The following is a 26,031-nucleotide window of genomic DNA, read 5'->3' as shown; positions in this document are numbered from 1 at the left end:
TTGCCTTGGCTACTGTTTGCCCCTCAACCAACACCAATATTTATGATCTGACCATAACCACATTGCTGTTTGTATGAGTTTGCTGTGCGCAAATTGGCTGTTGTTTCCTACCTTATAACAGTGACGATACTTCAGAAGTACCTCATTAGGGCAGCACAGTTGCGCAGTGGTTAGCACAGCTGTATGACGGCGCCGAAGTGCCAGGTTCGATCCCGGCTCTGGTTCACTATCCGTGTAGAGTTTGCATATTCTCCCCGTGTTTGCGTGGGTTTCGCCCCCACAACCCAAAGATGTGCAAGGTCGGTGGATTGAACACGCTAAATTGCCCCTTATTTGGATAAAATGAATTGGGTACTCTAAATTTTTTTTAAGTACCTCATTGACTGTAGAGCCCTTTTGAGATTGTGCATGGCATTGTAATATATGCAAGTTTATTTCTTCCCACTAACTAAAATGTCATAAATTAGCATAGAATGGGAAATAAAAATGATTTTTTTAAATATTGTTCATCTCCAGATGATGCACAAAATAAACAGTATGAAGAATGGCTCCAGGAAACACAGCAGCTCCTCCAAATGCAGCAGAAATACCTTGAGGAACAGATTGGGGCTCATCGAAAATCTAAGAAGGCACTCTCCGCTAAACAGCGGACTGCTAAAAAGGCTGGACGAGAGTTTCCAGAGGAAGATGCAGAGCAGCTTAAGCATGTAACTGAGCAACAAAGTATGGTGCAGAAACAATTGGAGCAGGTAATTTCCCATTTCCAGCCCATTATTATATTTGGGGGAGATTTTGAAAGGCCATCAGGCACAGCAAGTGTCAGCAGGTTGTCCCAAGGGGGCAGGCATTGCAGCTCGTCTTGATCCTGTGCTCAGCTTAATGCCCCTTCACACGCAGATCCACCCCTCACCGAGACACTGGACGGAATCAGATTCCTGGCCAACCTTCTCTTCCTTGACTTTTTTCTGAGATGATTGACAGCTCCCACACCATTAGCTCAGCTGAGGTCAACTAAAATAGTCCAGGCCACAACATTCCTGATCAGTAGGATTCAACTAGGATTGGGCAGCATGGTAGCATTGTGGATAGCACAATTGCTTTGCAGCTCCAGGGTCCAAGGTTCGATTCCGGCTTGGGTCACTGTCTGTGCGGAATCTGCACATCCTCCCCGTGTCTGCGTGGGTTTCCTCCGGGTGCTCCGGTTTCCTCCCACAGTCCAAAGATGTGCAGGTTAGGTGGATTGGCCATGATAAATTGCCCTTAGTATCCAAAATTGCCCTTAGTGTTGGTTGGGGTTACTGGGTTATGGGGATAGGGTGGAGGTGTGGGCATGGGTAGGGTGCTCTTTCTAAGAGCCGGTGCAGACCCGATGGGCCGAATGGCCTCCTTCTGCACTGTAAATTCTATGATAATCTATGATGAACTACTCACTGCTTTAACCAGCTGAGCTGTTGGAAGCTCAGACTAGGATTGTGCATGGATAATTTCCAGGCGTTTACCTTCATTTCTCATTTTGTTTTTTTCATCCTTGATATTTCTCAGTCATTTGTCTCATGATATCATTATGATTCAAAAGTTTTTCCTGATATTTCTGATCCTGCTTGTGATATTTTACATTTTCTGCTATCTGTTTATTTAGTCTCTGTGTTATCCATTAAAATTTCTGCTGAATTGTTTCCGAGTAGATAACTAGATTCAAATTTCTACAAGTTTGATCTCAATTTTGATATATAAACTTGTAACTTTTCAGATTCGAAAACAGCAAAAAGAACATTCCGAGCTTATGGAGGAATATCGTATCAAACAGCAGCAACAATGCTCAGTGCCATCACCCACCATGATGCCTACTGGATCAGCCCAGCCTGCCTCAGTCCAAGGCGGGACACCATCCTCAGTAACTCAACAGAGTTTCTCAATAATGCCAAAGCCACAGCCCCAACAACAAATTCAGATGCCTGTTCCGGCCCAGCCAAATGCTACCAGAATGGCAAATACTCCCCAGTGGCAACCTTGCAATCCCAATGCAACTGCGCCTACCCACGTTCCCATGGGTAGTCCAAGGATGCAACATCCGGCACCATCTCAGTTGCCAACGACGAGCACTCCATCTACTCAAGCGGCTACAGTCACAACAAATCAACAGTCCAATGTACCACCGCGAGTTGAATTTGATGACAACAACCCATTCAGTGAGTGTTTTCAGGAGAGGGAACGGAGAGACCGTTTACGGGAACAACAGGAAAGACAAAGAATCCAGCTCATGAAGGAAGTGGAGCGCCACCGGGCCATGCAGAAGCGAATGGAAATGGAGCAGCAGCAAGGCATGGCAGATTTAAACTCACCCACCCTGTCACAAATGCCATATTTTAATTCTGACTTACCATGTGATTTCATGCAGCCTCAAAGGCCTCAGCAGCAGGTGCAGCAGATGGGACTTGTTCCTCCCCAGCAACAGAATCTACTTCCACAATTCATGAACTCGTCACCCCAGACATCTTTCATGAAGTGCAATGACTGTCGACCAGTGGGAGCGCCAGGATGTGGGCCTGAGGGCCATGCTCTCCCAGGTGGATGTCCACCTATCCATCCTATAAATCAGGTACCAACTGGACTTGCCTATCCACAGAATCAGCCAAGGCCTCCCTTTGGACCATGCATGCCGACCGGACCTCGAGCGAATAGTGATGGAGCTCAGTTTGGCCCAGATAGTGGAATGCAACTACCAGGCAATTATCCAGGTCCAGGTCAGTCACTCATTCAACTTTATTCCAATATTATACCAGAGGAAAAGGGGAAGAAGAGGAGAAATAGAAAGAAGAAGAAAGATGATGACAGTGACTCTGTCAAGACGCCATCTACCCCTCATTCTGATATCACTGCACCAACTACACCCTGCAATTCTGACTCTGCTGCCAATCCACCAATGAATCTACCTGGAGACTTTGTGTTTAATCAAGGTGAACATGAGAATGAAGAGCTAAATCAATTGGTTAATAATTCAAATCAGCAGCAACCTCCATCTGAACTTGAACGGCAACTTTCATCCAGTGCCAGTGCATCGCACAGGCTTATGGTACAACAGGCTAGTGTGTCCTCTGAAGCAGATCACAGTCTGTTAAATGAAGGCGCTAGAACTAACACAGTGAAAGTGGAACGGACAGAAACCACACACTGCCATGATATTTCTCAGCCCAAGATGGAAACTCAGAATTCAGTAAAAGTAGAAGGAAAGGTCAGTCTACAACAGCCTGCTGCTTTAACACCGGGTTCAGCTGCAGGAGCAAATGTGTCAGGATCAAAGCAAGAATCAGGGAATGAACTGCTGAAACACCTACTGAAGAATAAAAACCCTCCATTGCCTCCACACCAAAGAGCTGAAGAAAAATCTGAGGATGAATCCTGTATGGAAAGCAAATTAGTAAAGAAACAGAGTCCATTTGAGGGGCAGGTATGGCTGACCATGTATTATTTTATTCTACACAGACAATTCAGTTACACGGCTAGTTCTTTTACACAATGTGGAGAGTTCTCGCTAAGTCTACATTTCAGAAATTCAACTCAATCCAAATTTTTTAAAAATTAGTAGAAAGTATTCTGTAAACAACGCAACAGCACACAGGTAACACTCAGAAATTGTCATTAAACTAAAACATGTTTTTTGTTTGAGGACTTCACTTCCCTCAAAAACGTCACACATTGGTAAATCTGTACATAAACCAAATATCTGCCTTGGAAAAGCAGTGGACTATCTTAGTTACCCAAGATGATAATGAAGATGTGCCTTGCGTAGTATTGAAGCTGTCTTGAAACATTACCACGGATAATTGATGATACTCGCATAGGCTTACCTTAGGCTCACATATTCTGATTTTAACACGATTAAGTTTTCAAATTAACATAGAATCAGGAATCGGTCAGTCGGTCCCTGAAATCTATTCTGCTATTCAGTTAGATAGTGGCTGATATCTATCTCTAACCCCATCTGCTGCAATTAGATCTTTTACATTTTGTTTATACCTGTCAGCTGGCTTTTGTGTTAGAGATGTGAAAAATATCCAAACAGCTCCGAAATCATGCTGTCAACTAATTCGGCCATTTATTGTGGAACTGGATAACTTGTGATATTAAACTTCAAGTAGTACGTCAGCGTGAGGTGCCAAAAGAAATGACAGAATTTAAAAAATAAAAATAAAAGGCAATTAAGGTGAAACAACTTTAGATGAAGGGAGTGTTGAATGTGGAGTTTTTCCAGAACAGCCGGATTGACTGTGGAGAGTTTTGTGCTGCTATGCTTTTCTGTATCAGACAGATGACACAAAGATTGACCGGGTGGTTGACAGTGAAGAAGGTCATGGGTTACAGGAGGGTATAGACGGATTGGTCAGATGGGCAGATCAGTGGCGCAGATGGAATTTAACCATGGCCAATCCACCTAACACGCACATCTCTGGACTGTGGGAGGAAACCGGAGCACCCAGAGAAAACCCACGCAGACACGGGGAGGACATGCAGACTCCACACAGACAATGACGCAAGACCAGAATTGAACCCGGGTATGATCAAGATGTTTACAGGTGACATGCAAATTGGTAGAGTGGTGAATAGTGAGGACGGTACCTGTAGACTGCAGGAGGATATCCAAGGACTGGTCTGGTGGGCAGTGCAGTGGCAAATGGAATTCAACCCAGAAATGTTAAGAGGTAATATACTTGGGGAGGGGTAGCAAGGTACAGGATTACACTATGAATGGGAGGACCCTGGAAAGTACTGAAGATTAGAGGGACCTTGAAGTGCATATCCACAGATCCCTGAAGGTGGCAGGGCAGGTAGATAAGGTGATTAAGAAGGCATATGGGATACTTGTCTTTATTAGTTAAAGCAGAGTACAAGAGCAGGGAGGTTATGCTGGAACTGTAAAGAATGCTGGTTAGGTCACAACTGGATTTCTGCGTGCCGTTCTATAAATCTATTCAATGAATGGTCGAGCAGGCTCAAAGGGCCAAATGACCAAATCCTGCTCTTATTTTCTATATTACAGGGGAAATGGATTAGTAAATATTCCATAGAGATTCCTTTAAGTTGTAATTTACTGCTCATATACACTTAATGGGAACCAGGAGGGTAGGGAGTTGAGGAGGTTCAGAGAGCGCATGGGGGAGCGGGCGGACTGGTGGAGGTTTGGAAGGCTGAGGGCGAAGGAGTTTTTATACTTCTCCCAGATTGATTTTTTTTGAGATGGACTAAGGTACCGCTGGCAGGGGTGGCCGACTCGAGTATTCGGCAATTGTGATTTCAGACCACGCGCCGCATTGGATGGATTTATAGGTGGTTCGGGGAGGCCCAATGGCCGCAGTGGAGGTTAGATGTCTGACTGTTGGCAGATGAGGGAGTGTGCGAGCAAGTGAGGGCTGCCATCCAGGGCTACGTGGAGTTGAATGACACTGAGAGTTCACAGCCACCACGCTGCGGGAGGCACTCAAGGCGGTGGTCAGGGGGGAATTTATTTTAATTTGGGAGCACAGGGAGAGGGTGGAGGGCAAGGCTGGTAGATGAGATTCTGAGGGTGGATCGGAGGTATTGGTGGCTCCAGAGGAGGGGTTGTTAGGGGAGAGACGAGCTCCAGGTGGAGTTTGGATTAGTGTCCATGGGGAAGGCGGTGGGCAGTTGCGGAGAGCCAGAGGGGTAGTGTATGAGTACGGGGAGAAGGCGAGTAGGATGTGTTTGGGTTTGGGCAGACGTTTGTGGATTGGGTCTGGCTGTTTTACAGGGCGCCGGTGGCGAGTGTTTGGGCGAACCAAATGAGTTTGGGGTACATTGGGCTACATCGTGGGACAAGACAGGTGTGCCCACACTCCTCGTTGCTTTTTGCCTTGGCGATTAGAGCCGTTGGCAATGGCGCGTAGGGAGTCGAGGGACTGGAGAGGGATTGAGAGGGGGATGCCGAGCCTAGGGTCTCGCTTTATGCAGCTGATTCGTTATTATATATGTCGGACTCGATGGGCAGCATTGGAGGGATTATGGAGATTTTAGGGGAGCTTGGCCGGTTTTCAGGGTATAAATTGAAAATAGGAAGGAATGAGATGTTCCCGATCAATTTGAGAGGGCAAGAAATTGAAGGTTGGTCTTTGATGGTGGATGGAGGTGGCGTTGTGTCGGTGAACAAGTTTGAGGGCTCTGTTTTTGGCACCTCCGCCATTCTCACCGGCCAGGTACTCGGTGAGCCCAGTGATGGTCACCCTCTAAAGGTTTGGAGGCAGCACAGGCAACATTTAGGGTTGGAGGGCATGTCGCTGTGGGCACCGATATGCAACAACCATAGGTTTGTGCCAGTGGGGCTGGACGTGAGGTTTCGGAGGTGGCAGCAGGTGAGGATTGAGTATTGTAGGAACCTGTTTATAGGGGCAAATTTGTTGGTCTGGAGGTGTTGGAGGAATTGTATGAGTTGTCCAAGGGGAATGGCTTTAGGTACATGCAGGTACCGGATTTTGTGAGGGGAGAGGTGCCGTCCTTCCCGGTGTTGCAGGATAAGCTGGTTTCGGAGGAGTAAATAGGGGAGGGGAAGGTGTCGGATATTTATAAGGAATTGATGGAGAGGGAGGGTGCTCCGGTGGAGCAGTTGTCGGCCGGGACTTGGGCAGAGGCCTTGTGGAGGGTGAACACATCCTCGTCGGGTGCGAAGTTCAGCCTCACTCATTTTAAATGGTGCATAGGACCCACATGATGGTGGCGATGATGAGCAGGTTCTTTGAGGAGTTGGAAGCCAGGTGCAGATGGTATGTGTGGAGGGGGGGCTGCAATTCACGTCCACATATTCTGGCGTGTCCAAGACTGAGGGGGTTCTGGCAGGGGTCCTTGACGTTCTGTCTGAGGGCATGGCTGTGGGGGTAGTGCCGAGTCCGGAGGTGGCGATATTATTTGGTGTGTCGGGAGACCCAGGAGTCCGGGGCGAGTTGGAGATCTGTTGTTTAGTTGGGTTGATGTGTTGTTCTTCTAATATTTTGTGTATATATGTAAAAAAATCTTGAATAAAATATTTTCAAAATAATAATGGGGACAGGGTGGGGGGAATTTTTTGCAAGTAAGGCTAAAGTAGGGATTGCTAAGAGACTGTACATTTAGAGAGCCTCCTATTGGATGTAGGCTATCTCAACCCAGTTTCTCTTGGATGTGGATTGAACATCCCTTTCAAAGAGCTGGCCTTTTAAAAAAAATTTTTTTAATATGTTTATTAAGAGTTTTTTAACAAAATTTTCAACCATACAAACAAACCGCCCCCCGCCCCGTAACAACAAAGAAAGAATGCTCGCATAGCAAGACCTGAACATGGCATGTCAATATGATACAGAACTTTGTACATTGGATTCCTCCCGTACATGTCAGTTTTCTGGATCGTTCATGTGTTTTCTTGCTCAAATGCCCCCCAGAAAAACCGCGCTTAAGGAACTCCTGCTGGTCCGGCCCCCATGCTGCTCGATCTCCGCCCTCCGCCATCTTGTTTTTTCCCCCTCATTTTTGCCGCTGCTCCAGAGCCTCTTTCTCCGACGCTCCACCGCTAGTTTCCGCCAGGAAGGGGGAACCTTACTTCACCTTCCCACACGGGATTAAATCAAAACATTTCCGTTGGGGCTCCTCTGGAGAGCCCAAAAGTCCATTATAGCGGGAGCTGCCAAAATGTGCAGCTTAGCTCCGCTTCACCGCAACCAGAAGTCCAAACAGCTGGCCTTGATATGACAATCATAAGAACATAAGAACTAGGAACAGGAGGAGGCCATCTGGTCCCTTGAGCCTGCTCCACCATTCAATAAGATCATGGCTGATCTTTTTGTGGACTCAGCTCCACTAACCTGCCCGCTCACTGTAATCCTTTATTCCTTTACTGTTCAAAAATCTATCTACCTTTGTCTTAAAAAGAGGTGGCAGTTGTTTTTGAGATTCACGACCTTTTGGGTGAAAAAGTTCCTCCTCAACTCAGTCCTAAATCTGCTCCCCCTTATTTTGAGGCTATGTCCACTAGTTCTAGTTTCACCTGCCAATGGAAACAATCTCCTGCTTCAATACTATCTATTCCCTTCATAATTTTATATATTTCTATAAGATTCCCCCTCATTCTTCTAAATTCCAATATGTATAGTCCCAGTTTACACTCTCCTCACAAGCCAATTCCCTCAACTCTGGAATCAACCAAGTGAATCTCCTCTGCACACCCTCCAGAGTCAGTTCATCCTTTCTCAAGTAAGGAGACCAAAACTGTACACAGTGCTCCAGGTGTGGGCTCACCACCACCCTATACAGCTGCAACATAACCTCCCTGTTTTTAGACTCCATCCCTCTAGCAATGAAGGACAAAATTCCATTTGCCTTCTTAATTACTTGCTGAACCTGCAAACCAACCTTTTGCGATTCATGCGCAAGGACACCCAGGTCCCTCGACACAGCAGGGTGCTGCAATTTTTTACCATTTAAATAATAGTCCATTTTGCTGTTATTCCTACCAAAATGGATGACCTCACATTTATCAACATTGAACTCATCTACCAGACCCTTGCCTGATGTGTTGGGTGCTCTGGATCCGTGGAACACATACAGGCCACCCACACTTAAAATAGTGCAACACTATTTTATTTAGTCAGAAACTGTTGAACATACTTTCACTGTCGGTTAACACGATATTAGATTGAACTAAAGACCTATGCCTTGTCCTAACCAGTCTATGCACTCAGCACATGGTGAAGATCTGTGCTGTAAGCTCTGCCCTACTAGGAGGCTGCAGCTCGAATGAGCGGGAACTCTGATGCCCCGTCTTTATAATGCGTGTGCTCTAACTGGTGATTGGCTGTGGTGTTGTGTGTGTTGATTGGTCCCGATGTCTGTCCATCAGTGTGTGTGTAGCTGCACCATGATATATTGGTGTATATTATGATATTCCCCCTTTTATAAAAGAATGTATATGTGTGGCAATAAATAATGTATGGTGAGAATGTGCCTAACTACGTGTGGGGTGCGAAGACATATTTACAGGACTATGTACATGAGAACTAAGCTATTTACATGGGAAGGTGCCTGGTGCAGAGAAGCAGTATGCAACAAGAATAACGAGATGAATATACAAACCAGGGAAACGATCAAACAAAGCAACAAAACAATTCAGAAAGTCTATAAGTCCACAAAGTTCATAAATCTAGTCTCTGAGGTGGGCGACGGATTCTGGTTGACCGCCTCAAGGGTGGGTCGAGAGCTGCCAGTTCAGGAGCGGGCTGGACTGCGTCAGAGTCAGGGGGGTGCAGAGTGACAGGGATTTCTGCATAGTCCGTGGCACGGTCAGCAGTAGGGCGAGGCGACAGTGGAGGATCACGTAGCGAGCGTGGAACGAGGTGAAGGGCGCGTCGATTGCGGCGCAGAATGGAGCCATCCGGCAGACGAACCAGGAACGAGCGGGGGGCCACCTGTCAAAGGACAACAGCGGTTGCAGACAGCCACCATCCGGAAGATGGATGCGGACGTTGTCATCTGGAGCCAGAGCAGGGAGATCAGCTGCACGGGAGTCATGAGACGCCTTGTGCTGTGCACGAGACAGCTGCATCTGTCAAAGGACCGGAACGTGGTCGAGGTCTCGGACATGAATGGACGGCACTGTCGTCCCCCGGATAAGACCTATGAGCAACTGGGGCTGGCGACAGGCCAGTGGACAGTGGGGCGGAATGATAGGCCAGCAAGGCGAGGTAGAAATCAGACCCAGCATCGGCAGCCTTGCAGAGGAGCCGTTTGACGATATGTACTCCCTTCTCTGCTTTGCCATTGGATTGGGGGTACAAGGGACTGGATGTCACATGGGCAACATTGTACCGCCTGGCAAAGTTGGACCATTCCTGGCTGGTGAAGCAGGGGCCATTGTCCGACATAACCGCGAGCGGGATGCCATGTCGAGCAAAGATTTCTTTACAGGCACGAATGACTGCAGACGAGGTGAGGTCGTGCAACCGTATCACCTCCGGGTAATTCGAAAAGTAGTCCACGATCAGGACATAGTCTGTACCCAGCGTGTGGAACAGGTCGCCGCCCACCTTGGTCCATGGTGACGTGACCAACTCATGGGGCTGCAGGGTCTCACATGGTTGGGCCGGCTGGAAACGCTGACAAGTGGGGCAGTTGAGACTGTGTTGGCTATGTCCTCATTAATGCCGGGCCAGTACACTGCCTCTCGGGCCCGTCGGCGGCACTTTTCTACGCCAAGGTGGCCCTCGTGTAGTTGTTCCAGGACAAGCTGGCGCCTGCTATGCGGGATGACAATGTGGTCCAGCTTTAGAAGAACCCCGTCTACTACCGCCAGATCATCTCTGACATTATAGAACTGAGGGCATTGGCCCTTGAGCCACCCGTCTGTTAGGTGGTGCATGACACGCTGTAGCAAAGGGTCAGTCGTCGTCTCGCGGCGAATTTGGACGAGACGTTCATCCGTGGCAGGTAGATTGGAGGCCGCGAATGCCACATGGGCGTCAACCTGGCAGACAAATCCCGCTGGGTCACATGGAGTGTCGACTGCTCTGGAGAGAGCATCAGCAATGATGAGGTCTTTGCCATGGGTATATACCAACTGGAAGTCATATCGCCGGAGCTTGAGAAGAATACGCTGGAGGCTAGGCGTCGTGTCGTTCAAGTCTTTCTGTATTATATTGACTAGCGGGCGATGGTTGGTCTCGATGGTTAATTGAGGAAGTCCGTAGACATAATCGTGAAACTTAACCACAGCGGTCAGAAGGCCCAAGCACTCCTTTTCTATCTGCGCGTAGCGCTGTTCCGTGGGGGGTCATGGCACGTTGAGGCCTCATCACATTGAAGGAGCACTGCCCCAATGCCGGATTGGCTGGCATCGGTCGAAATTTTGGTCTCCTTTGCTGGATCGGGGCCGTGGTCAGTTTTGTTTTGAGTTCTCTCCATTCGCGCTCGTGGGCAGGTAGCCATTGGAAGTCTGTCGTCTTCCTGACCAGGTACCTGAGAGCCGTGGTATGAGAGGCGAGGTTAGGGATAAATTTCCCTAATAAACTGACCATGCCCAGAAATCGGAGGACCGCCTTCTTGTCCTCTGGTGTTTTCATAGCTGTGATGGCAGCTACCTTGTCCACATCCGGCTGCACACCCAATTGGGAGATGTGGTCCCCGAGGATCTTAAGTTCTGTCTGACCAAAAGATCATTTGGCCCTGTTGAGGCAGAGGCCATGCTCATGTATACGTTTGAATACGCGCAGGAGGCGACTAACATGCTCTTGCGGGGTGGTGGACCAAATGATTATGTCGTCAACATAGACGCGAACACCTTCAATGCCTCCCATCATTTGTTCCACAATCTGAAGCAGATATGATCCCGAACGGCATCCTGTTGTAACAATATCTGCCAAAGGGGGTATTAAATGTGCAAAGTTTCCTGCTGGATTTGTCAAGCTGGATTTGCCAGAATCCTTTTGAGGCGTCGAGTTTGGTGAAGAGCTTGGCGCGAGCCATCTCACATGTGAGCTCTTCGCGCTTGGGAATTGGATAATGCTCCCTCATGATATTGCGATTTAGATCCTTGGGATCAATGCAAATTCTCAATTCGCCGGAAGGCTTTTTTACACATACCATGGAACTGACCCAGTCGGTTGGTTCCGTCACTTTGGCAATCACTCCTTGGTTCTGGAGGTCCTGCAGCTGCTGCTTGAGGCGGTCCTTTTGGGGTGCTGGGACCCTGCGAGGTGCGTGCACCACAGGCGTGGCATTCTGTTTTAATAAGATCTTGTAGGTCTATGGGAGCGTGCCCGCTCGAAGACGTCGTGGTGCTGGTTGATAATGGCGTTGAGTTGCCCCCCGAAGTCAATGTCCTAAAAGGCAGACGTGTCAGCAGGAGAGAGAGAGTGAACTCTCTGAACTAGGTTCAACAGCTTGCATGCCTACGCGCCAAGCAGGGAGGCTTTCGAGGAGCCCACAATTTCAAAGGGAAGGATGGCTTTGCGTGACCTGTGCGTCACTTCAAGTTGGCACGAGCCGCTGGCAGCAATGGCATTGCCATTGTAATCTAATAGCTGGCAAGCTGATGGAAGGATGGCTGGTTTGACACGAAGGCTTTGGAGGTCAGACCGTGCAATGAGATTGGCGGAGGCACCAGTGTCCAGGCTGAATCGTATTTGGGACCGGTTGACCGTCAGGGTGGCACACCACTCATCGTCTGGATCGATACTGTATACCGATAGAGGCTGGATTCTTTGCTTCGGGGACATCCTGTTTTTTGTAATGATACCGACTCAGAAAGGCGCCTTCGGGTCCTCGGTGTCAATGTTGCGTAGTAGATCCGCATCGGACTCTGTGACCGTGGATTGAATGGCCCGGACATTCCTGCGAGGCTGGCTGAAGCGATATGAGTTGGCAGGCTGAGCTGCTCTGCATAAAGCTGCATAGTGGCCAAGTTTGCCACATCTCCGGCATTGTCGGGATTTGGCAGGACTTTGCCGCTTTAAATGGGCGGAGCCACAGTTGCCGCACGTCGTAGCGTCAGTATGTTCGCTGCGCCACCGCGCATGCGCATTACGTACGTAGTGCGCGCCTGCGCATTACGTTCATCGACGTCGCCATCCCCTCGTTTGGTGCGCACAAGCGCGGGAGTCCGCGAAAAGTGCACAAAATGGCCGCCGTCATGCAGACTGAGGCCCTGGAGTTGCTCGATTGCTCGGACCAGTTCCGCCTCGTGGGGACCTGGCTGCGCCGTTTCAGCCGCTTGGATGTGGGAATACCGACTAGTGGCGTTTTCGTGTAGCACGCAGGTCTCGATGGCGGTCGCTAGGGTGAGCTGCTTTACCTTGAGGAGCTGCTGGCGTAGGGGGTCTGACTGAACACCGAAAACGATCTGGTCGCGTATCATGGAGTCGGAGGTGGGCCCGTAGCTACAGGACTGCGCAAGGATGCGGAGGTGGATGAGAAAGGACTGGAAAGGTTCGTCCTTACCCTGCAAATGCTGTTGGAATACATAGCGCTCGAAACTTTCATTCACCTCTATGCTGCAGTGAATGTCAAACTTGAGGAGGACTGTCTTGAACTTTGTTTTATCTTCATCATCCGCAAAGGTGAGAGAATTGAAAATGTGGATGGCATGGTCCCCGGCCGTGGATAGGAAGAGAGCGATCTTCCTGGTGTCCGAGGCATCCTCCCGGTCTGTGGCTTCAAGGTAGAGCTGGAAGCGTTGTTTGAATATCTTCCAGTTGGCCCCTAGGTTACCGGTGATGCGGAGCGGCGGCGGTGGGCTTACGCTGTCCATTCAGGATGACGGTATGCTGGTGGACGGCAGATCACTTGCAGGTAGGTCTAAGAAGTTCTAATATCCCTCAACTCCTGGTATCATGATGTGTTGGGTGCTCTGGATCCGTGGAACACATATAGGCCACCAACACTTAAAATAGTGCAACACTATTTTATTAAGTCAGAAACTGTTGAACATACTTTCACTGTGGGTTAACACGATATTAGATTGAACTAAAGACCTGTGCCTTGTCCTAACCAGTCTATGCACTCAGCACATGGTGAAGATCTGTGCTGCAAGCTGTAAGCTCTGTCCTACTAGGAGGCTGCAGCTCGATTGAGCGGGAACTCTGATGCCCCCTGTCTTTATAGTGCGTGTGCTCTAACTGGTGATTGGCTGCGGTGTTGTGTGTGTTGATTGGTCCCGATGTCTGTCCATCAGTGTGTGTGTGTGTGTATCTGCGCCATGATATACTGGCGTATATTATGACATTGCCCACTCACATAAACTATATGTATCCCTCTATAGTCTTTCAGTGTCCTCTGCACACTTGACTCTCCCACTCATCTTAGTGTCATCTGCAAACTTTGACACATTACACTTGGTCCCCAACTCCAGATCATCTATGTAAATTGTCAACAATTGCGGAAACAACTGCCACCTCTTTTAGTACCCTGGGATGCATTCCATCAGGACAAGGTGACTTGTCCACCATTGGCCCCATTAGCTTGCCCAACACTACGTCCTTAGTGATAATGATTGTTTCTAGGTCCTCACCGCCTCCTTGCCAACAATTATTGAAATGTTATTTGTGTCTTCCACTGTGAAGACCGACACAAAATACCTGGTCAATGCCGCAGATGTTTCCTCATTTCCCATTGTTCAATCCCCCTTCTCATCCTCTAAAGGACGATTGTTTACCTTAGCTACATTTTTTTGTTTTATGTATTTATAGAAACTTTCTATCAGTTTTTATATTCTGAGCTAGTTTACTCTCATAATCTATCTTAATTTTCTTTATAGCTTTTATCGTGGCTTTCTGTTGACCTTTAAAGATTTCCCAATTCTCTAGCTTCCCACTAATTTTTTGCCACTTTGTGTGCCTTTTCTTTCAATTTGATACCCTCCTTTATTTCCTTAGATATCCATGGTTGATTATCCTCTTTTCCTATCGTCCTTCCTTTTCATTGGTATATACTTTTTTGAGCTCTGTGAAAAATCTCTTTGAAAGTCCTCCACTGTTCCTCAATTGTCCCACCACAAAGTCTCCTTTGTTTAAGCACAAGACACTAGTAGTGGAGTTTACCTTCTCACACTTCATCTGTATTTAAAATTCAACCATACTATTAATGCTCCTTCCGAGAAGATCCCTACCTATGAGATCATTAATTATTCCTGTCTCATTGCACAGGACGGATCTAGGATAGCTTGCTCCCTCATAAGTTCCATTACATACTGTTCGAGAAAATTATCTATGAAGCCCTACTCGTGGCTGCCCTGACCAACCTGGTTTGACCAATCGACATGTAGATTAAAATCCCCCATGATAATTGCCGTACCATTTTCACATGCATCAGTTACTTCTTTGTTTATTGCCCGTTATTATTTGGTGGCCTATAGACTATGCCTATCAGTAACCTTTTCTCCTTACTATTTCTAATTTCCATCCAAATGGATTCAACCTTTTTCTCCATAGAACCTATATCATCTCTCACTACCGCCCTGATGTCATCCTTAAATATCAGTTCTACACCATCTCCCTTACCTTCTTGTTCGTCCTTCCAAATAACCTGATACCCCTGGATATTTAACTCGTGACCATCCTGCAACCATGTCTCTGTAATAGCCACTAAATCATACTCATTTGCAATGATTTATGCCGTCAACTCATTTATCTTGTTTTGAATGCTACGAGCATTCAGGTAGAGTGCCCTTCTGCTAGTTTTAATACCTTTTTGAATCCTAACACCTCCATTAATAACATCTCCTGAGTTCTCTTTATCTTTTTTCATAACCTTCGATGTAGTTGAACCCACCTTCCCATGTGCTAACCTGCTGCTTTGCCTCCCATTAACCATTTTACTTCCCATAATGTTACCCTTTCCTTCCCCCCACTTGCTAGTTTAAAGTCCTTGAGACCACCCTATTTATCCTTTTAGCTAGAATACTGGTCCCAGATGGGTTCCAATGGGGACCGCCCCAACTGTACAGACTGATGCCAATGCCCCATGAAATTAAACCCCTCCTTCCTGCACTCCTTTAGCCATATGGTTACTTCCCTAATTTTGTCATCCCGATGCCAATCCCCACCCGCTCCAATATCCTTTCAAGCCGGTCAGATGCCCCTCACCTTGGCACCGAGCAGGCAACACACCATGCGGACTCTCGATCCTGCTTACAAAGCATGCTATCTTTCTCCCAATTATATAATGCCCTGCAACTACAAATTGTCTTTTCGCTCCCCCCGCTTGAATGACCTCCATATGGCCACCTATGATTTTATGGACTCAGAGCAAAAAAGAAACTCCGAATTAGTACCAGATTGGCAGGCTCATTGAGAGAGGTCAGGAAGGTGAAGAAAGCGGAAAATTTAACTGTGGTACGTTGGATAATGGTGTTCTAAGAAATTAGCAGAGCAGCAAAGAACGACCTGGACATGCTACACCCCATCTGATAGTGCTTGTACTTGCACTGATGAGCACAGAATGACCTGCCTGAACAACAGAAGTTAAATATGCAGCCAAATGATGCAGGTTGTTCTTTAAATGTGGCTTAATGCTCCAGTCTCTCTCAGGCAGTCCCTCAGAGTTGGTGATGACCTGCTTAAAAATGAGTTCTCGGGTGACTTGAGGATTCCAATGCATGCAGTCTCTGCCACAGGTGGAGCAGAACGTGATTAGAGGAGCAGGTGGGTGGGTTGCAACATGCATCTTTCTCAGTTGATGATTGGCTTTAGCTTGCTCTTAGCAATGAAACCGGAGGTTTTCAGTTCCTCCTTTTTACAAAGAGGATTTGAGGAGGGTGTCCTTTCAGCATTTCCCCTGTCCTCCCAGGGCTCTCTTGCCATGTTGAAGCTCAGAGTGTAGTGCTTGTTTTGAGAGTCTCGTGTCGGGCGGACGATGTGGCCTACCCAACAGAGCTGATGGAGCGTGGTCAATGCTTCGATGGTGAGGGAGTTGGCCTGAGCGAGAACACTGACAGTGATGCGCCTATCCTGCAAATGGGGGCAGCGCTGGTGGTACATCTCCAGGGTTTTGAGATGCCTGTTGTACACCATCCACGCCTCTGAGCCATATAGGAGGACAGGTATCACTACTGCTCTGATCAAGGACTAATCCCCGCAGGACCCCACAAGCCGTGCCACCTCAAAAAACCTATTTACTGTCAGCTCACCAATTCTCAAGCCATGCAAGTGTCACAAAGTGCATTCATACAGATTGTCCTTTTGGAAAAAGTTGCAGTGTTCCTGCTTTCACAGTCAAGTGGTGGAACTATCCTCGAGTCAATAAATTTCTCCTCATGTCAGTCCTAAATGGCCTACCCCCCTATCCTGAGACCACTTGTTCTAGACTCTTCAACCAGAGGAAACAACATCCCTGCATCCAGTCTGTCCGACCCTGTCAGAATTTTACATGTTTCAATTAGATCCCCTCTCATTCTTCCAAATTCCAGTGAATATAGGCCCAGTTGACCCAATCTCTCTTCATACAATCCTGCATTCCCAGGAATTAGTCCAATGAACCTTTACAGTAATCTATAAGAAAGTACATACTTTCTTAGGTAAGGAAACCAAAACTGCATATGATATTCTTGTGTAGTCTCACCAAGGACCTGTACAGCTGCAGTAAGACCTGTACAGCTGCAGTAAGACATCCTTGCTCCTCATCCTCTTGCAATGAAAGCCAACATACCATTTGCCTTCCTAACACTGCATATTGCTTTCAGCGACTGGTGTACTAGGGTACCCATATCAACATTTCCCAATCTATCACCCTTTAAATAACTCTGCCATTCTGTTTTTGTATCCAAAGTGGATAACTTCATATTCATCCGCGTTATACTGCAACTACCATGCATATGCCCACTCACGCAACTTGTCTACATCACCTTGAAGCCTCACCACTCACATTCCCACCAAGTTTTGTGTTGTCAACAAACTTGGGAATATTACATTTGGTTCCCTGGACAAAATCATTGATGTAAATAGCTGGGGCCCAAGCACTAATCCCTGCAGGACCCCACAGGTCCCCGCCTGCCACTTCAAAAAGCCCATTTATTCCTACTCTGTCTCCTGTCAGCTGTCAAATTCTCAATCCATGCAAGTGCCACAAAGTGCATTCACACAAATTGTACTTTTGAGGAAAGTTGTAGTGTTTCTGCTTTCACAGTCAACTGGTGAAAGAGAGCATAAAATAAATGTTTTCTGTCATTGGAATAATTGTTTGGCAAACATGGGAAAAAATGATTAAAAGTTTTTTATAAACCTTAAAACTGTAATTTTGATCTAATCAGAAGACTAATTAATGACTCAATAAAACCAAATTCCTATTATCTCAGTAATGTGGAATATAATACTACAAAGCATTTACAGCACAGAAATAGTGACACTAATAAAGATTATTATTATCATTAGTCCAACAGATCAATGCCAGAGTTTAAGCCACACACCAGCTGAGTTCAGCTTCAAACATCATTAGGCTTATTCTTAAATGTGAGAGAATTATATTTGAAACTCAATAGCAAAGTTTCAAAATAAAGGGTTTGAATAAGGACACAAACAGCTTCTGTATTATATTTGTTGTCTGTGGTGAAGTCTCCAAATATCAAAGTTGATATTATTTACAGTTTTAAAAAATGTATTTGTGAGAAAGAGAAGCAGTGGTGTGAAGAGAATTAGAAGATAGTTTGCGTCGGTTTTGGGCTCAGGTTCAAATCGATTAACTTTATAGTTCTTTGACTTTCTTTTTTTAAATTAAATATTTTATTGAAAATTTTTGGTCAACCAACACAGTACATTGTGCATCCTTTACACAATATTATAACAACACAAATAACAATGACCTATTTTATAAACAAAAAATGAATAAATAATAAATAACAAAAATGAAAACTAGCCCTAATTGGCAACTGCCTTGTCACAAGTAACACTCCAAAAATATAATTTAACAGTCCAATATATAGTTATCTGTAGCAACGACCTATACATACTATACAGTATATATTAACAACCCAGAGAGTCCTTCTGGTTCCTCCTCTCTCCCCCCCCCCCCCCCCCCGATCCTGGGCTGCTGCTGCTGCCTTCTTTTTTCCATTCCGTCTATCTTTCTGCGAGGTATTCGACGAACGGTTGCCACCGCCTGGTGAACCCTTGAGCCGACCCCCTTAGGACGAACTTAATCCGCTCTAGCTTTATAAACCCCGCCATGTCATTTATCCAGGTCTCCACCCCCGGGGGCTTGGCTTCTTTCCACATTAGCAATATCCTGCGCCGGGCTACTAGGGACGCAAAGGCCAAAACATCGGCCTCTCTCGCCTCCTGCACTCCCGGCTCTTGTGCAACCCCAAATATAGCCAACCCCCAGCTTGGTTCGACCCGGACTCCTACTACTTTTGAAAGCACCTTTGTCACCCCCATCCAAAACCCCTGTAGTGCCGGGCATGACCAAAACATATGGGTATGATTCGCTGGGCTTCTCGAGCACCTCGCACACCTATCCTCCACCCCAAAAAATTTACTGAGCCGTGCTCCAGTCATCTGTGGCCTGTGTAATACCTTAAACTGAATCAGGCTTAGCCTGGCACACGAGGACGACGAGTTTACCCTGCTTAGGGCATCTGCCCACAGCCCCTCCTCGATCTCCTCCCCCAGCTCTTCTTCCCATTTCCCTTTTAGTTCATCTACCATAGTCTCCCCTTCGTCCCTCATTTCCCTATATATATCTGACACCTTACCATCCCCCACCCATGTCTTTGAGATCACTCTGTCCTGCACCTCTTGTGTCGGGAGCTGCGGGAATTCCCTCACCTGTTGCCTCGCAAAAGCCCTCAGTTGCATATACCTGAATGCATTCCCTTGGGGCAACCCATATTTCTCGGTCAGCGCTCCCAGACTCGCGAACTTCCCATCCACAAATCGATCTTTCTGTTGCGTTATTCCTGCTCTTTGCCACATTCCATATCACCCATTCATTCCCCCCGGGGCAAACCTATGATTGTTTCTTATCGGGGACCCCCCCCCCCCCCAAGGCTCGAGTCTTTCCCCTATGCCGTCTCCACTGTCCCCAAATCTTCAGTGTAGCCACCACCACCGGGCTTGTGGTGTAGTTCCTCGGTGAGAACGGCAATGGGGCTGTCACTATAGCCTGTAGGCTAGTCCCCCTACAGGACGCCCTCTCTAATCTCTTCCACGCCGCTCCCTCCTCCTCTCCCATCCACTTACTCACCATTGAAATATTAGCGGCCCAATAATACTCACTTAGGCTCGGTAGTGCCAGCCCCCCCCTATCCCTGCTACGCTGTAAGAATCCCTTCCTCACTCTCGGGGTCTTCCCGGCCCACACAAAACCCATGATGCTCTTTTCAATCCTTTTTAAAAAAAGCCTTCGTGATCACCACCGGGAGGCACTGAAACACAAAGAGGAATCTCGGGAGGACCACCATCTTAACCGCCTGCACCCTCCCTGCCAGTGACAGGGATACCATATCCCATCTCTTGAAATCCTCCTCCATCTGTTCCACCAACCGCGTTAAATTTAACCTATGCAATGTGCCCCAATTCTTAGCTATCTGGATCCCCAGGTAACGAAAGTCCCTTGTTACCTTCCTCAACGGTAGGTCCTCTATTTCTCTACTCTGCTCCCCTGGATGCACCACAAACAACTCACTTTTCCCCATGTTCAATTTATACCCTGAAAAATCCCCAAACTCCCCAAGTATCCGCATTATTTCTGGCATCCCCTCCGCCGGGTCCGCCACGTATAGTAGCAAATCGTCCGCATACAAAGATACCCGGTGTTCTTCTCCTCCCCTAAATACTCCCCTCCACTTCTTGGACCCCTCAACGCTATCGCCAGGGGCTCAATTGCCAGTGCAAACAATAATGGGGACAGAGGGCATCCCTGCCTTGTCCCTCTATGGAGCCGAAAATATGCAGATCCCCGTCCATTCGTGACCACGCTCGCCACTGGGGCCCTATACAACAGCTGCACCCATCTAACATACCCCTCTCCAAAACCAAATCTCCTCAACACCTCCCACAAATAATCCCACTCCACTCTATCAAATGCTTTCTCGGCATCCATCGCCACTACTATCTCCGTTTCTCCCTCTGGTGGGGCCATCATCATTACCCCTAACAACCTCCGTATATTCGTGTTCAGCTGTCTCCCCTTCACAAACCCAGTTTGGTCCTCGTGGACCACCCCCGGGACACATTCCTCTATTCTCATTGCCATTACCTTGGCTAGGATCTTGGCATCTACATTTAGGAGGGAAATAGGTCTATAGGACCCGCATTGTAGCGGGTCCTTTTCCTTCTTTAAGAGAAGCGATATCGTTGCTTCAGACATAGTCGGGGGCAGTTGTCCCCTTTCCTTTGCCGCATTAAAGGTCCTCGTCAGTACCGGGGCGAGCAAGTCCACATATTTTCTATAGAATTCGACTGGGAATCCATCCGGTCCTGGGGCCTTTCCCGCCTGCATGCTCCTAATTCCTTTCACCACTTCTTCTACCTCGATCTGTGCTCCCAGTCCCACCCTTTCCTGCTCTTCCACCTTGGGAAATTCCAGCCGATCCAAGAAGCCCATCATTCTCTCCCTCCCATCCGGGGGTTGAGCTTCATATAATTTTTTATAAAATGTCTTGAACACTCCATTCACTCTCTCCGCTCCCCGCTCCATCTCTCCTTCCTCATCCCTCACTCCCCCTATTTCCCTCGCTGCTCTCCTTTTCCTCAATTGGTGTGCCAGCAACCTGCTCGCCTTCTCCCCATATTCGTACTGTCCACCCTGTGTCTTCCTCCATTGTGCCTCTGCAGTGCCCGTAGTCAGCAAGTCAAATTCTACATGTAGCCTTTGCCTTTCCCTGTACAGTCCCTCCTCCGGTGCTTCCGCATATTGTCTGTCCACCCTCAAAAGTTCTTGCAGCAACCGCTCCCGTTCCTTACTCTCCTGCTTCCCTTTATGTGCCCTTATTGATATCAGCTCCCCTCTAACCACCGCCTTCAACGCCTCCCAGACCCCTCCCACCTGGACCTCCCCATTATCATTGAGTTCCAAGTACTTTTCAATGCACCCCCTCACCCTTAGACACACCCCCTCATCTGCCATTAGTCCCATGTCCATTCTCCAGGGTGGGCGCCCTCCTGTTTCCTCCCCTATCTCCAAGTCCACCCAGTGTGGAGCGTGATCCGAAATGGCTATAGCCGTATACTCCGTTCCCCTCACCTAAGGGATCAATGCCCTACCCAGCACAAAAAAGTCTATTCGCGAGTAGACTTTATGGACATAGGAGAAAAACGAGAACTCCTTACTCCTAGGTCTGCTAAATCTCCACGGGTCTACACCTCCCATCTGCTCCATAAAATCTTTAAGTACCTTGGCTGCTGCCGGCCTCCTTCCAGTCCTGGACTTCGACCTATCCAGCCCTGGTTCCAACACCGTATTAAAATCTCCCCCCATTATTAGCTTTCCCATCTCTAGGTCCGGAATGCGTCCTAGCATCCGCCTCATAAAATTGGCATCATCCCAGTTCGGGGCATATACGTTTACCAAAACCACCGTCTCCCCCTGTAGTTTGCCACTCACCATCACGTATCTGCCCCCGTTATCCGCCACTATAGTCTTTGCCTCGAACATTACCCGCTTCCCCACTAATATAGCCACCCCCCTGTTTTTCGCATCTAGCCCCGAATGGAACACCTGCCCCACCCATCCTTTGCGTAGCCTAACCTGGTCTATCAGTTTCAGGTGCGTTTCCTGTAACATAACCACATCTGCCTTAAGTTTCTTAAGGTGTGCGAGTACCCGTGCCCTCTTTATCGGCCCGTTCAGCCCTCTCACGTTCCACGTGATCAGCCGAGTTGGGGGGCTTCCTACCCCCCCCCCCTTGTCGATTAGCCATCACCTTTTTCCAGCTCCTCACCCGGTTCCCACGCAGCTGTATCTCCCCCAGGCGGTGCCCCCCCGCCCATCCTCTCCCATACCAGCTCTCCCCTCTCCCCAGCAGCAGCAACCCAGTAATTCCCCCTCCCACCCCCCCCCCGTTAGATCCCCCGCTAGCGTAATTACTCCCCCCATGTTGCTCCCAGAAGTCAGCAAACTCTGGCCGACCTCGGCTTCCCCCCGTGACCTCGGCTCGCACCGTGCGACGCCCCCTCCTTCCTGCTTCTCTATTCCCGCCATGATTATCATAGCGCGGGAACCAAGCCCGCGCTTCTCCCTTGGCCCCGCCCCCAATGGCCAACGCCCCATCTCCTCCACCTCCCCCCATCACCACCTGTGGGAGAGAGAAAAGTTACCACATCGCAGGATTAGTACATAAAACTCCTCTTTCCCCCCTTTTTAACCCCCCTCTTTGCCCCCCACATTCGCCCCACCACTTTGTTCAAACGTTCTTTTTAATAACCCGCTCATTCCAGTTTTTCTTCCACAATAAAAGTCCACGCTTCATCCGCCGTCTCAAAGTAGTGGTGCCTCCCTCGATATGTGACCCACAGACTTGCCGGTTGCAGCATTCCAAATTTTATCTTCTTTTTATGAAGCACCGCCTTGGCCCGATTAAAGCTCTCCAGTCTTGATAAACGCGGATCACCGCGTTCTCCCATTTACTGCTCCGAGTTTTCTTCGCCCATCTAAGGACCATTTCTCTATCCTTAAAACGGAGGAATCTCACCACTATGGCTCTGGGAATTTCTCCTGCTCTCGGTCCTCGCGCCATCACTCGGTATGCTCCCTCGACCTCCAACGGACCCGCCGGGGCCTCCGCTCCCATTAACGAGTGCAGCATCGTGCTCACATATGCCCCGACGTCCGCTCCCTCCACACCTTCAGGAAGACCAAGAATCCTCAGGTTGTTCCTCCTAGCGTTGTTTTCCAGTGCCTCCAACCTTTCCACACATCGTTTCTGATGTGCCTCATGCGTCTCCGTCTTCATCACCAGGCCCTGTATGTCGTCCTCATTCTCGGCTGCCTTTGCCTTCACGACCCGAAGCTCCCGCTCCTGGGTCTTTTGTTCCTCCTTTAGCCCTTCGATCGCCTCTAGTATCGGGGCCAACAGCTCTTTCTTCATTTCCTTTTTGATCTCTTCCACACAGCATTTCAAGAACTCTTGTTGTTCAGGGCCCCATGTTAAACTGCCACCTTCCGACGCCATCTTGGTTTTTGCTTGCCTTCCTTGTCGCTGTTCTAAAGGATCCACTGCAATCCGGCCACTTTCTCCTCCTTTTTCCATCCGTATCCAGGGGGGATTCCCTTCTGGTTTACCGCACAGTGTTTTTAGCCGTCAAAATTGCCGTTGGGCCTCCTATAAAGAGCCCAAAAGTCCGTTTCACCGGGAGCTGCCGAAACGTGCGACTCAGCTGGTCATCGCCGCACCCGGAAGTCAGTTTTTTGACTTTCTGGGTGGCTGGAGGTCAAAGAAGATACAAATGATAGTATTCCTCCAGGTATAACAAACAGTAGGCTCAGCTGCACCTTTTAAAGGTTGTTCTGTGTAAAACTTTGTAATATAGTGTGTTATGGGCGAGGCGTTTTCAGAACCCCAAAATGTATCATAGAGTTCAACCAACCTCCCCCTTTAATGTATTTGTTGCTTTTCCTAGCACACGGCTTGTTCCCTAGGTGTGGGATTACAATTATGGACACTTGGGTTTTTAAACACAAAACAATGTTTATTCCATGAACTTAACGTAACATCTTAAATAAACATTGGATCTCTTAACACTCCTTACTTCAAAGATAACTCTGAAAATATTGCAACAATAAATAATTCCTCAAAATGTTCCTTCAAACTTCCAAGAGACTTAACACCTTTAAACAGAATCACATCAGGTTAAAGGCTTTACTATTATGAGTTTAAATCACCCAAATGATCCAGAGATAGTCTTTCATGTCAGAGATCCAGCTCACTGCAAACACAGACACTCCCAAGCTCTTTTCAAACTGCAGCTCTCTGGAAACACACAGACACACACGAGCTGCTTTTCCAAACTGAAACTTCCAAAATGGCTGACCTGACCTCAGCTCCACCCACTCTCTGACATCACTGTTTTCTTAAAGGTACATTGCTTAAACATCCATGTCTTAAAAGGTACTCTCACATGACAATTGTATTTCATTTAGTCTATCATCGCAAAGTAAAATTTATTGAAGTACAGATCTTTTGGTTTGATTTGATTTATTATTGTCACATATATTAGTATACAGTGAAAAGTATTGTTTCTTGCATGCTGTACAAACAATGCATACCGTACATAGGGAAGGAAGGAGAGACTGCAGAATGTAATGTTACAGTTGTAGCAAGGTGTAGAGAAAAGATCAACTTAATACAAGGTAGGTCCATTCAAAAGTCTGATGGCAGCAGGGAAGAAGCTGTTCTTGAGTCGGTTGGTACGTGACCTCAAACTTTGGTATCTTTTTCCTGACGGAAGAAGATGGAAGAGAGTGTGGGGTCCTTAATTATGCTGGCTGCCTTTCTGAGGCAGCGGGAATTATAGATAGAGTCAATGGATGGGAGGCTGGTTTGCGTGATGGACTGGGCTACATTCACGACCTTTTGTAGTTTCCTGCGGTCTTGGGCAGAGCAGGCTCCATACCAAGCTGTGATACAACCAGAAAGAATGCTTTCTATGGTGCATCTGTAGAAGTTGGTGAGGGTCGTAGCTGACATGCCAAATTTCCTCAGTCTTCTGAGAAAGTAGAGTCGTTGGTGGGCTTTCTTAACTATAGTGTCGGCATGGGGGTCCAGGACAGGCTGTTGTGATCTGTACACCTAAAAACTTGACGCTTTCGACCCTTTCTACTTCGTTCCCATTGATGTAGACAGGGGCATGTTCTCCACTACACTTCCTGACAATCTCCTTTTTGTTGACATTGAGGGAGAGATTATTATCGTGGCACCAGTTCACCAGATTCTCGATCTCATTCCTGTACTCTGTCTCGTCATTGTTTGAAATCCCACCCACTACGGTGGTGTCATCAGCAAATTTGAAAATCGAGTTGATGGGGAATTTAGCCACACAGTCAGAGGTGTACAAGGAGTATAGTAGGGGGCTGAGGACACAGCCTTGTGGGGCACCGGTGTTGAGGATAATCGTGGAGGTGTTGTTGCCTATCTTTACTGATTGTGGCCTGTGGGTTAGAAAGTTCAGGATCCAGTCGCAGAGGGAGGAGCCAAGGCCACGGAGTTTGGAGATGAGTTTCGTAGGAATGATGGTGTTGAAGGCTGAGCTGTTTTCGATAAATAGGAGTCTGACATCGGTGTCTTTGTTATCTAGGTGTTCCAGGGTAGAGTGCAGGGCCATGGAGATGGCGTCTGCTGTGGACCTGTTGCAACGGTAGGCAAACTGTAGTGGATCAAGGCAATCCGGGAGGCTGGAGTTGATTCGTGCCATGACTAACCTTTCGAAGCACTTCATGATGATGGATGTCAGAGCCACTGAACGATAGTCATTAAGGCACGCTGCTTGACCTTTTTTTGGTACAGGGATGATGGTCGTCTACTTGAAGCAGATATGGACCTCAGATTGTTGTGAAGAGAGGTTGAAGATGTCT

General features: G+C 47.7%; 1 protein-coding gene across 7 annotated transcripts in view; it reads left to right on the top strand.

Moving 5' to 3' along the window:
* The window catches only part of kmt2ca (lysine (K)-specific methyltransferase 2Ca), a 684,766-nt gene that overhangs the window by 603,211 nt on the left and 55,524 nt on the right, over positions 1-26,031 (top strand). For all 7 annotated transcript variants that reach the window (XM_072508182.1, XM_072508181.1, XM_072508179.1 and 4 more), the window contains 2 exons: positions 517-749; positions 1,751-3,448. In XM_072508182.1, the coding sequence (XP_072364283.1) occupies positions 517-749; positions 1,751-3,448 (1,931 nt within the window). The remainder of the gene's footprint in view (positions 1-516; positions 750-1,750; positions 3,449-26,031) is intronic.

This window comes from Scyliorhinus torazame, chromosome 6, assembly GCF_047496885.1.
Source record: "Scyliorhinus torazame isolate Kashiwa2021f chromosome 6, sScyTor2.1, whole genome shotgun sequence".
NCBI lineage: Eukaryota > Metazoa > Chordata > Chondrichthyes > Carcharhiniformes > Scyliorhinidae > Scyliorhinus > Scyliorhinus torazame.
This window is presented reverse-complemented; position numbering and strand designations above follow the sequence as displayed.